Source organism: Tyto alba, unplaced genomic scaffold (assembly GCF_018691265.1).
Source record: "Tyto alba isolate M040663 unplaced genomic scaffold, T.alba_DEE_v4.0 Super-Scaffold_29, whole genome shotgun sequence".
Lineage (NCBI taxonomy): Eukaryota > Metazoa > Chordata > Aves > Strigiformes > Tytonidae > Tyto > Tyto alba.
This window is the reverse complement of record NW_024881303.1, coordinates 4,798,166-4,811,131: the sequence shown is the minus strand read 5'-3', so window position 1 is coordinate 4,811,131 and position 12,966 is coordinate 4,798,166. Positions and strand designations below refer to the sequence as shown.

The window sequence follows — 12,966 nt, the reverse complement described above, 5'->3', positions numbered from 1 at the left end:
AGGAGTTGAGTTGATAGACCAGTAGCTTGCTGAGCACACTTTAAGGAATAAGTTTAAGGAGTAAGCATACAACTAAGTTAAATCTAGGCAGAGACAACAGATGGCTTTGTAAATATGTATGTACAATTTGAAAATGAAAAGCTGTGCTTTAAAATATAGATTGCTTTACTATAACTTACTTGTCTGTTTGGGGTTTTGCTTGTAAAGAAGTTATGCTATTGCATTTTATTGCACTTACATATGTACCTTTTTCTTTTTTTTGAAGGGCCAAATCCTTTCTCCAAAGGTGTCACTTCAGCAGAGGTGACTACTCCAAAGTCTGGTGAGTAAATCTCCATTTATTCCAGGGTGAGAGCTTTGTCATGCTTCACAATATCAGCTCCTGTTTTTATCCTTCATACTCCCATTACTACTAAAATTTAGTGCGTAACAGTGTTGTCAGGTGGTAACATACCCTGGTTCTTGTTCTCACATTTTGAAGAGGTTCCCTGTTCCTATTGATGTCTTCATTACCTAGTGATGTTCCATACCACTATTCTCATTGCCTTAGCTGTGCCAAATGCTGAATCAGTTGTCTGCTTGGCTGTGTCATGAAGGCATTCTTTGGGACAGGAGTAGAATGAGAACAATGATAATTGATTTTTTTTTTTTTTTTTTTTGTAACTAATCACAGGCACATTTTTTGGTTGCACTTACAAGGCAAAGTTAATAACCCTGATGTAGAACTGTGAGACTGAGCAGGCAAGGGCAGAATGCGACCTCTTGCTGCTTCTTGCTTCTTCCCTCCTGTCAACTTGCTAGCAAGAATAATAGGAGTGGAAACGGATTTGGGAGTGGAGGAAGTACTGAGTCTTCCTGTGGATTTGTATTTTAAGCTGTTGGTCCTGTGTGGCATTTCTGATGACTAATAATAGCTGAGTATGCCTGGTGGGAACTTGGTGTGGAGTAGTTGATACCTTTGATTTAGTTATTTTCAATTTTCAATGAACAGAGACTGAAACACACACAATGAGTGTTAGCCTTGTTCTTTGGAAATGAGTCTAATGTTGTTTCATCTACTCGTCTAAAATGTGCACATTACTTCAGAGATTTTTATATATAAATATGTGTGTACACACACAGTTTTACATTCTTTTTCTCTCCTATTAAATAGTTCTAATTGCACCAAGCAGCCAAGGACGAGTGAATCCCTTTAAGGTAAGAATTTTGCAGCTGGTTTGATTGTGGTGTTCTGAAAATCACAGCAGATTATTTTATTTAAAGTTTACAATATAACTATGACAAATATGTTGGAGGGACAGAGAAGGGGAACATGACAGAAAAATAAATAAAATGTCTATTTGTTTGTTTTGCTAGGTGTCATCTAACAAAAAGGACCCAGTGGTCCCCTCAGCAAATATTCTAGACACTATGAGCAAGTACTCAAAGAAAACGTCTTTGTCTAGCAGTCGAGCTGTAAACAAGCAGAACCCTCCAGTTATAAAGCCTCTGACTCCCAAACCCAAGTCCAAGCAGGTAATGTTTCTAGTCTTCTTACATTGCTTCAGTGAACAAAGAACAGTAAATTGAATTTTACCAGCTTTTGTCAAGTATGAAACCCCGTTGATTGAGTAAAGCATCTTAGATGGCAAAGTTCATTTAAGCATACCGCAGAAACTAGGAAAGTACATAAAATGGCAAAAAAAAAAATTCAGTTGTAGAAATTACATTCTGCACTGAATCTTGGACTTTTATTTTAAATAGTGTTAACTAAATATCTGCTGCGGTGAAGTTGGATGGTTTAGATACTGTGTTAATGCAAGTGATTATTATGTCTTTAGGAAAGGCTTGGGTTTTGTTAGGCTACATGGTATGTGTGGTCAGAGAGTGAGATCTTCTTACCTTTCTTTCTTTTTTCTTTTCTTTTTAACACCCTCAATTTCTACAGGCTTTAGCAAGCTCCTTCTTCCAGGCTCGTACACTTAACTCTAGTGAAAAAACAGTGGAAGAAAGAGAAGAAAAAGCAGGAAATGAGTCCCGTGAAGTCAAAGTCACTGCACAGGAGAACACTGAAAACAGAAGGTGCGTGTTCACTTGTATCTCAATGCCCTATTCCAATTTTGATAGAATAGCAAGTTCAAAAACTATTTTGTTTCTGAAGACATTGGACTGGCTGAAGTAGCATAACACCAAGATTAAAGTGTTGGCTTACAAATTGTCATGTTTATGAACTTGCTTCAGAAATTTAGTAAACTGCTTCTTACACTATGCATATTATCAAATCAGCCTGCTTAAAAAACATCAGTTGGATTTCCAAAGTGCCGTATTACAATCACAGTGAAAGAACAGAGAAAAGCATTCTGTTCATTAAATCTTCCCCAGTGTGGTTGGCAGTGTTATTCAAAGGAGAGATTTTGCATTGGCCTGAGACAAATACATGTGTGAGTGAATAATGAATGCAAAATGTAATTTTGGGGCTCTATGTAACGATTTTTGCCTTGATACCACTTATGTATCTGATAATGATCTCTGAATGATAAATTAAACCATGGTGCTGTGCCAGTTCCAAATACAGGAAATACTTAAAATTTAAACATCTGTAGCAAATCTCAGAGGAGTCCAAAAGCTAGGGGGGTTTATGTGAAAGTGTAAAAACTTTGTTTTAATGTGTTCTTTAAAAAAGAAAAGAAACAAAAAACTTAGATCACCTAAGGAGCACGTCTCTTCCGAGCTAAGACTCTAATCTGTCTTGTTCCTCTGGAGCAGATGTATTTTCTAACAATCCCAGTCCTCATGAAACTTGCATTATTATAATTATGTTTCATTTAGACTTCATTTAACTGAGGAAGATGAAGGTAATTATTATTCATTTGGACTAGCATTCTCTTCATTAACCTTCACAGATAATGTTCTAAAACAAGTGGCAAGGAGAATTGTGAAAAGGATTAGCTGAAACATGATAATATATGTGCTCTATTTTTAGGTTGATGGGACCCTGTCAGAAAGGAAGAGAACCATTATGCTCTGTCATTCTAAAACTGAAATGTTAATCTCCATATATATCACAGTTTTAATAAAAATGCTTGACTTAATCTTGCCTTGTCAGCATGTTCTTTAAGCATACTGACTGGAATAGCAGAAGGCAAACTGCTGACTATATATACGTTTTTTCTTTCAAGAACAAAAAAATCCATTTAGGTGTTGTTTAGAAATGTTATTTTGGGGATATGGTTTTCCTATAGCCTTCTTAAACAGACAATTTTTATGTGCTTGGTTTAGACCAAAGACAGGGTTCCAGATGTGGCTAGAGGAGAACAGAGCAAACATTTTGACAGATAACCCTGATCTGAATGAAGCAGAAATAATAAAAGAAGGTATGAGTCGATTTAGAATACTGTCATCGGAAGAAAGAATGGTAAGAAAACTTTCTCTTTTTTAAGATTTTTTTTCCCCCCCTCCACTGAATCCCTTGGTTATTTTTGGTTAGGAATTTTTTCTTTAAATTCCACTGTTCTCCATCTTCATAGGCTTCAGTTTTGTGTTGGGCCATGTTATGCAACATATATTTTTGAAAATATAAAGTGTCTGAATAATAATTAAATACAGAAAACAGCTTTTTTTCTGAAGTGAGAGACTTGTCATCAATCAAGAAATAACAAAAGAGAAAAAGAGTTAAAAGTGACCATAGCCAGCCTTAATTCACTGGGGCTTAAATTTGTTCTAAGGCCTTTTGGGTTTCTTATTTGCCCAGGAAGACAATTAAGAGCTTCAGTTTCATATACAGGCTCAAATGAAGTATAGTTTTGAAGGAGAATGTTGTTACAAAAAAGGAAAGTGAGGACATTATTCCTAACTTAATCCTTATTAGTTTTTTTTTTTTTAACAATTATTTCAGTACTTCCTTATAATCAGAGACAGAAGGTGTATAAAATAAAGTGGTGAGTTTTGTGGCCTAATACGTAGTTTTCTGTTTCATGATGTACTTTCTTCACAGGCATGGACTGAGAAAGCAAAAGGAGGAACAGTTAATGATTTAACAGAAGATAAAAAGCGAAAACGTCCCACACCAGATGAAGATGAAGCAAAAAAGCACCAGGACCAAAAATTGGAGGACTCAAATTTACCCAAAAAACCAAAGCCTTTAGATCAATCTACAAATGTCAGATTGTCAGCTTTTGCATTCAAGCCAAGCTAAATAATGCCATACCTTCTCAGCATCTGTTTTCTGAAAACATTAGGTAGCTCTGTGTTGAGAAATTTGCTGCTGTGCTCAAAGAGCAGTAGCAAAAAGAGTGCCTTGCTCCAAGTAGTCTTTTAGAAAGTATTTTATTATCAATTCTTGAGGGAAATGTTGAATCTACTCTCCCAATCTTTTGCTAGTTACTAGTGTAAAGCTTGATAACAAAATTAATAGTAATGGGCCTGTTTCCCAGAAGGACAGTTCCACACCGTTGTGTAGCTGCGTGCCTCGCTGCTTGTAATGTCTGATGCTAAATCCAGAGGGGTCATTCTGGGGAGGATAAACTGTGTACAAAAACTGTCCTCTGGTTTTAGAGGGGCAAAGTAATGGTTTCCCTACCGTTCCTTCTGTCTGTTGCAAACCCTGTAAGAGAAAGACACTCAAGGAAATGGGAGTGGGCTGCTGATGTTCGGCTGCATTGTCAACATCTGCGGCTGTGAGAGTGGCAGAGAGCAGCCCGATGCAGGCAGGGAGAGCAAACCAGGGCAGAGGCTGAATTAGGAGGGTCAGGGGTGCAAAAATGAGCCATTCCAGACTGTGCAAATGGGCTTTCCCAATCTGTGCCTCAGGAGGGTCCAGAAAGCGCTCAGAACTTGAAAATCTCTGTATTGTTTCATGCAATGTTTGTTTTTAAAATAAAATGTGACTGTTTCTTAGTTTAAGGTGGTGGTTTCCTTTGCAATTTTTATGAATAAAGTAAACAGACTTCTGCCTAAGAGTCATAAGGCAGTCACATTTACCCTTCTCCAGAGAAAAAGGCAGTATGTCTAAAATGTATTTGAAGCAAACTGAAATTTTGAAACTTGTTTTTTTAAGGTAAGGTAAAATAATTTAACACCCCAGCGTAACAACTGCAACTGAAGAGTTCTAATTTAGGGCTTTTTTTCCTGGGTTTGCACATCCTTTCATCGTTTTCTTTTTTCATTCTTCATTTCTCTTCACATTGTTACTGAAATCTGCTTAGGACATGTTTTTAACGTTGAAATCTATAGATTGAAGATTCAGTGATATTTTTGTAAAAGCCACTAGATCATAGTGTAGGAGGTGTTTTGCTAGGCTTTTTAAACAATTGTACATCATTTCGGAGGAAAACAGCTCCTCTTTTCACTCTGTAGAAAATGGGGGTCATGATGTCAGCCAGGGTAAGTACAAATACAGAAAAACCTGAAGACCTGTCAGTTTAAATGCTTTTTTTTTTTAATCCATGGTTCTGATGTATTTTTATGCATTTTATTTGTTTAATGCTCGTAGTAGACAGCAAGTAATAATTAACATAAGTAATGTTATTTATTAATGACGGAGGAAATTCAGGAGAGTAGTGGCATATTATAGTGATTTTTTTTTCTACATTCTTTGGAAAGAAATGACTGTATCAAAGACTGTAATTGATTTTTAGGCAGCAAAGTGTATTTCCCCATTTGGGCGTATTGGAGAAAACGGGAATTGCATTGGTAAGAAAAACATCCCGATAAGCAAAATCACTCTGGGCCTGGAGAACTGTGCAGTGGTTTATCTCTGCTGGGCTGGGAGTTGAGCCGCTTGGCCGTGGTGCTGGGGGCGGGTGGCCTTTCTTCTCGGACCCGTCACCCGTGTTGGAGCTGAGCTGCCTCCCCGAGGCCCTTCCTGCGGGCCTGACGGGAGAAGGCAAGTCACCCTCTGCACTAAGGAAGCTTTCTGAGTGACTCAGGGCATCTGTGCAAAGGCTGCATAAAATGACTTGAGCAAGATCTTTATGCCCAGGCCCTTGAAGCCAGTTGTGCGTCTGGCTGTTGGGGCCGTGGCCCTCTCGTGCCGGTTGTGCTCTGCTTCCCACTGCAGGCACAAGCCCGGCGCTGTCCCTGTTCTACAACGGAGGCGGGCAGGTACCTGCTGCTGCAAACAGCTGGTCCCACAAAGCACCCAAAGTCCTTTTCTGGCTCCTGCAGGAGGGAGGAAATCCACCCAAAACAAACTTCTGTGAGAGTCTTCCAAGAGCTGGATGTTTGCAAGCGTGTAGCTCTTCCGAGCAAGCACGCCAAAGGTCTGGCTAAAGGGAGGCTCCTGGGTTTAGTGAATTGTTTCATGGAAATCACTGGGGGCCATCGGGTACCATCCTGCACATCCCTGCTTCCCATTTGCTTTTCTCCAGGCTTCGTTTTTGCTGTATGGGTTTCATCAGTCTGCAGCCGTGGGGTCACAGCCTGGATCCCACTGCCACCCCCACGGCTGGTTAGAGGCAGCAAAACTGTTTCCAGCATCAGACTGTCAATTTTCCATCGGAGCTGTGTGGCTGTGATGGGGGTTGCAGCAATGATTTTTAATTATGACAGTCGCTGCCATCCCCAGCAATGAAGCAAAGAGCCAACAGGGGCTATTGAGACCATGGCAGCTGGGTGCTCGCTTCCTTTATGCTGGGAGGATCATCTCCCAGCGAGGCTGCTGTTCTGTCTCACCAAAGATGGGGTTTGCTCTATTACGCAGCTCCAGGCAGAGCTACAAATACACCCTCCATCACCTGGAGCCTTCCAGGGAGCTGTGCTGAGCCAGCCGGGATCGGGGCGTGCTCATCCACCAAAAGGACTGGCAGGACAAGGCTAAGTCTGACTTTCAATTTGGGTGGAAATGAAATGCTAAACCAGAGATGAACAGAAAACATGGAAAGGGTTTTCAAGTGAAAACAGTCAAATTTCTACTAGCTGGTTGGTTTTGGTTTGGTTTTGTTTTTAAGACAGTCCCTGTGTGGGGTCGTTTTTGGAGGAGAATGGCCACACTGGACAAGAGCAAGACTTGGAACTGGGAGTGCTGTATGGCTGGTGAATGATGAGGACACCTTGACCTTCGTTGGCCAGAAGCCTTGGGAGTATCAAACAGCAACGTAGAAAATAAGACAAGGATGCTGAGCTTTGTCTGAAGAAAACATGCCAGGCTATGGTTAATGGAAAACATCTGGCTGTTTCTTAAACAGTGGGAAGTTTTCTACCTTGAGCTAAAAGTGTGTAGAACATCATGTTTGTGCTTGTCAGATGTAATTAACCAATAGGCCCAGGATAGCAGTAACTAACTTGTAGCCAGTGAGTTGTCCGGTGTATTACGGACAGGGGGTAATGACCAATCAAACGTCGGTCTGAGACGCACGGACAGCGTGTGAAAAATGGATGTAACCAACAAAGCTTTTTGTTTCTGTGTGATCAGTTGCTAGGAAGATATATAAACGCGCTTGTATAAACGTCTTCCATTTATGACTCTTCTAGAGTTGCCGAAGTCTGTTATTCTCCTCAGATGGTGACCCCGATGTGATCGGAGAAGGTCAGGCAGAGGAAAAGACCGGCTGGGAGCTGCTCGGCAGGACCAGGACAGGGGGTTGGATGACGGCCTGGAGATAGAGGATACGCTGCAGCGGGAATCTCACCCAGCGAGGTGAGCAGCCGGGGCAGGATGGGGCAGAGTTTATCAGCAGAAAAGAGTGCGATAGTGAGGCTCCTACTGCATATACTCTCTAAGAGAGGAATAAAATATCAGGAGTCAGCTGTTAGAGGGCTGTTGAAATGGTGCAAGAACCAAGGGTATGTACCTGATCCGGCACTGGTGTTTGAACCAGAGGTTTGGGAAGGGACTGGAAATAAATTATGGGATGCTATAGGAAGAGGGGAGAAGGGTACAGCCGAGTTAGCAACAACTTGGCAACTGGTGCTTACCACTTTGCAAGCTATGAAAGCCGAAAGGACTGCGGCTGGGGGAGCATCTGCAGCCTTGCAACCAGTGATTACCTTGAAAAATCTGACTTTATTTACCCCGAACCCTGATCCTTTTACCCCAATACCGGATTTTCTCACACCGGAGCCTTCTGCTCCGTCCCTGGAAGAACCATCTGATGAGAAAAAGGGAGGATGGGTGGAAGAATGTATTCCGGACTGTAATAACTGTGTAACTGGGTGTCCTTGTGGGAGCCACGAAAAGGAGAAAGATCCGTCACCACCTTTAAAGCCACCCCGGAGAAATCGTCCACCACCTGCCCCAAAACCAAGGGAGGTGGTTTCAAAACCGATCACGTCATTATATCCACCTCCCCCGGGTAGTGATGAGGATGACTGGGGGGGATTCTGATAGTTTCAAGGGGGTGGGACAACGACCGGTGGCAGGGTGGGATCTGAGAGAGCGGTGGCACAGCCTCTACGCTGGGGCTCTGCAAGAAGGACAAATGTTGCCACCTCTAGTTTGCCCGGTTACTGCGGTCCCAAATGGTCCCAATCAGTGGGCGCCTTTTCCATGGGATATAGTGAAGGAAATAAGAAAATCGGTTGTGCAAAATGGGTTGCAAGCGCCTTATACGCAGCCACTGTTGGATAATGTGTTCACTGGGTGTATTCTGACACCGTGGGATGGCAGGCAGTTGGTAGATGTGATTCTTACGCCCGCCCAAAAGCTTCTGTGGCAGGACAGAGGGTATAAACAGTGTGAAATGGCAATGATAAAAAACCTTGAACGCCAAGAGGGGGATCCTTTAAGATTAATCACAATGGAACAAATGACAGGGCAGGGACAGTTTGTTAACGTTCAATTGCAAGCACGGCTTCCAGAACAAGCATTGAGGGAAACAGCTAGAATGGCCCTGAACGCATTACGTACCATTCCACAGGAGGGGAAAACACAGCCATCGTATACACAGATTCAGCAGGGCAAAGAGGAGCCGTATATGACATTTATTGGAAGGTTGTGAGATAAAGCTTTTGTCAATGACGAAGCGAAAACTGCCATATTAATGAATTTGGCCGTGGAAAATGCCAACGGGCCGTGTAAGCGCATCCTACTGGCATTACCAAAGGAGGCGAGTTTAGTGCAGATGGTTGAGGCATGTAATGGGGTGGGTACGCTGGAACATGCCGCGGTCCTGATGGCCAATGCTTTTGCAGCTGCCATTAAACCACTAGTGCGAGGGCCAGGAGCCGAAAAGACACGTTTTTCTTGTGGCAAACCAGGCCATTTTAAATCACAGCGCAAAAAACAAAAAAGGGGGGGAAGCTCGGAGGGAATACCCAAGATAAGTTGTCGTAAACGTCAATGTGAAAAGCCAGGGATAATTTGTCATAGATGTCAGAAGGCAGGGCACCGCGCTGCGGAGTGCAGATCTAAATTTCATGGAAACGGATCGCTGTTGGGAAGGTACCGGCAGAGCGCGCCGTCGTCCCGCGCGTCGACACAAACGGGAAGGAGCAATCGGGCTGCCTGGCCCCCGGCACCACAGGGAGTGCCCCTGGCCCCCGGCACCACAGGGAGTGCCCCTGGCCCCCGGCACCACAGGGACTGCCGGAGGGGACGTGGAAACAGAATTAGAAATCCCCTTACAGGACTCAGCTGTGCAACGCCTTCCAAGGACGGTGCGCGGGCCGTCGGGGAACGGCCCGAGTGCCTTGTTACTAGGATGATCTTCGGCTGCTAAAAAAGGGTTGTTTGTGTTGCCTGGGGTTATTGATGCGGATTATACGGGGCGAATTAAGATTATGGTTTGGGCACCTTCCCCTCCTGTGAATATACCGGCAGGAAGCCGTATGGCACAGCTGGTTCCATTTCAAGCACAAGTTCCCCCCGCGCTGAATGCTGAAAGCGGGGATGGAGGCTTTGGTTCTACCGGGGAACTGGAAGTGTATTTTTCACTGGATATCAGCAAAAAGAAGCCCACCATGCAGGTTAAGTTAATCAATCCTCGTGGGGGCGTGTGAAATCCTGCATACAAGAAATGCTAATTGACACAGGGGCAGATGTGACAGTTTTAAGTAAAGAGGCCTGGCCGAAGGAATGGCCGTTGGTGAATCCACTGCATGGGCTTACGGGAGCAGGAGGAATTTCTACCACTCAACAGAGTGCTGTAATGCTGACTTGTGAAAATCAAGAAGGAACAGCATGTTCTGTAAGACCGTATGTAGCGGCCATACCTATCAGCCTGTTGGAATGGGATGTATTAAGTTAAATGAATGTATGTATCCAGAGCAATCCTCAGGGTTTTTGGTAGCGGCCACTGGGGAGCGACCGATACTCAAATTGAAGTGGAAAACAGACACTCCAGTATGGGTTGATCAGTGGCCGCTAACAACAGAAAAGGTTGCAAAATTACAAGAATTAGTAGCAGAGCAGGTAGAAAAGGGACACATTTGGCCTACCACAAGTCCCTGGAACACTCTTGTGTTCGTGATTCCAAAAAAGAGTGGCAAGTGGCACTTGCTACGTGATCTGAGAAAGGTCAACGAAGCCATGGAAGACATGGGGGCACTGCAACCTGGGCTACCGTCTCCTAGCACGATACCACAGAATTGGCATATTTTAATAATTGACCTTAAGGATTGTTTCTTTACAATACCCTTGCATGAACAGGATGCAGAAGGATTCGCTTTTCCATTCCTAGTGTGAACAAGGCTGAGCCGATGAAACAATATCATTGGGTGGTGTTACCTCAGGGGATGAAAAATTCTCCAACTATGTGCCAAGTTTATGTGGCCTGGGCACTAGAACCTGTCCGGAGAAAATGGCCACAGTATGTCATCTATCCCTATATGGATGATATACTGATTGCAGGAAAATCAATCCCAAAACAACAAGTAATACAAGAATTGAGTGAGACTTTAAAAGTGGGGGGTTTACAGATCGCCCCTGAGAAAGTACAGGAGACTGAGCCTTGGAAATACCTAAGATGGGAAATAATGAAGACCTCAGTTAAGCCACAGAAATTACAGTTGTGCACTGATATTAAAACTTTGAATGATGTACAAAAACTAGTAGGGGATATTAATTGGATTAGAAATATTTGTGGCATAATGAATGCAGAAATGGTGCCACTGATAAAACTCTTGAAGGGAACAGGAGACATTAACTCCCCGCGATGTCTGGACACCGAGGCCAAAAAGGCAGTATCAGCCATAACTCAGAAAATTGCTGAAACATATGGGGACAGAAAAGACGACACCAGAGGTATAATTTTGACCATTATTAGTCACCAGGAACATCCATGTGCCATATTGATGCAGTGGGTAGAAATCAAGGACCCTTTGCACATCTTGGAGTGGGTGTTTTTATCGTCCCAACGCAAAAAGACAATCCTGCCAAGGTTAGAAGTATTTGCAAATTTGATCATTAAGGGCAAGGAGAGAATTGTAGAAATAGCAGGAACAGAGCCAGAAAGTATTCTGATACAGCAGGACTATTTAGAATGGGCAATTCGCAATTGTGTAGCAATGCAAACAGCATTAATAGGCTTCGCTGGACCCATCAGAGTCCATTAGCCACCACATCACCTGTTTTCTTTTTTAAAGAAAGAGGGGCTTGAGGAGCAGCCAAAATACAGTAACAAGCCAGTGCAAGGCTTGACAGTGTTCACAGAAGGAGGAGATAAAACAGGGAAGGCAGTAATTGTGTGGAAAGAAGAGGGACAGTGGAAGAATAGGACAGCAGAAAAGTAAGGATCAGTGCAGAAACTAGAGTTACAAGCAGTTATTGAAGCCTTTAAACAATGGCAGGACGTGCCGCTGAATGTGGTGTCAGACTCATCGTACACAGTGGGGGTAGTAGAGAGAATGGAGAGAGCATTGCTGAAACATGTAAGTCAGGAAGACCCTTACGAACAATTTAGAACGTTGTGGTACCCGCTGGAGTGAAGGCGGCAACCGTATCACATCCTCCACATTCGGAGTCACACCAATCTGCCAGGGGAATTAGCAGAAGGGAATGCCATGGCAGCTAGCCTTGTGGCTCCGGGGTGGGCTGGGCCAGTTCCTGACAAAGATAATCAAGCAGCACAGTCACATCGACGATTTCATCAATCGGCAAAGGTTCTAGCCAAGCCATTTCAAATGTCAACTGGAGACGCAAAAGCGATAGTGGAAATGTGTCCGGACTGTCAACGGTTGGGAACCGCAGTATCGGGAGCAGCAAATCCTAGGGGACTACACTCCCTCCAGTTACGGCAGATGGATGTCGCTCATGTCGCGGTATTTGGCCAGTTGAAATATGTGCATGTGTCGACTGACTGCTTTTCGCGTGCTGTGTGGGCAGCGGCGCAAACTGGAGAAACGGGACGTCATGTTCAGAAGCATCTGCGATCTGCATTTATGGCCTTAGGAGTCCCTTTAGAGATTAAAACGGGTAACGGGCCAGGGTATGTGTCTCGATCTCTCGCCACCTTTCTGTCACAGTGGGGGATTAAGCATGTAACAGGTATTCCACGTTGACCTACGGGACAAGCCATAGTGGAACGGACCAATCGGGCCTTGAAGTGGCAGCTTCAGAAACAAAACGGGGGAGAGTCAGGATCAACACCGCATGAGAAACTACAGAGAGCAGTATATGTACTAAATTTTTTGCGTCTCGTAGAACAAAGCAAGGTGCCGCCAGTTGTTAGACATGTGCAGGGTGTGGTGGGGCCAATGGCAGAAATGAAACAGAATGTCATGGCACAGGTGAAAAACATAGAAGCGAATGAGTGGGAAGGTCCGATGCAGTTGGTAACTTGGGGCTGAGGCTACGCTTGTGTTGTTGAGGGAAACAGCACCAGAAGGGTTCCTGCAGAATGGGTGAAGCCTGGGCTTGGATCATCAGGACCATCGGAATAGTCCTCGTCACGATACCACTGGTGACTTCACTGAGCCAAATCCATCAAAGATTGCCGAGGCAGAACATATGGGTAACGTTAGCAAATCAAACAGGTCAAGACTCCTTATGTTTGTCAATGTCCACCCCAGGGGATCCGTTTCGTACGTGTCTGATCGGCATTCCAAGCTTTG

The 12,966-nt window shown here is 43.7% G+C and overlaps 1 protein-coding gene across 1 annotated transcript in view; it reads left to right on the top strand.

Annotated features, from left to right (window-relative positions):
• The window catches only part of WDHD1 (WD repeat and HMG-box DNA binding protein 1), a 30,376-nt gene extending 25,495 nt beyond the window's left edge, over positions 1 to 4,881 (top strand). Inside the window, 6 exon segments of the mRNA XM_042799195.1 lie at positions 266 to 322; positions 1,154 to 1,197; positions 1,357 to 1,515; positions 1,928 to 2,061; positions 3,259 to 3,394; positions 3,974 to 4,881. Coding sequence (XP_042655129.1) covers positions 266 to 322; positions 1,154 to 1,197; positions 1,357 to 1,515; positions 1,928 to 2,061; positions 3,259 to 3,394; positions 3,974 to 4,174 — 731 coding nt within the window. The 3' untranslated portion in view covers positions 4,175 to 4,881.
• Positions 4,882 to 12,966: the final 8,085 nt, after the last annotated feature.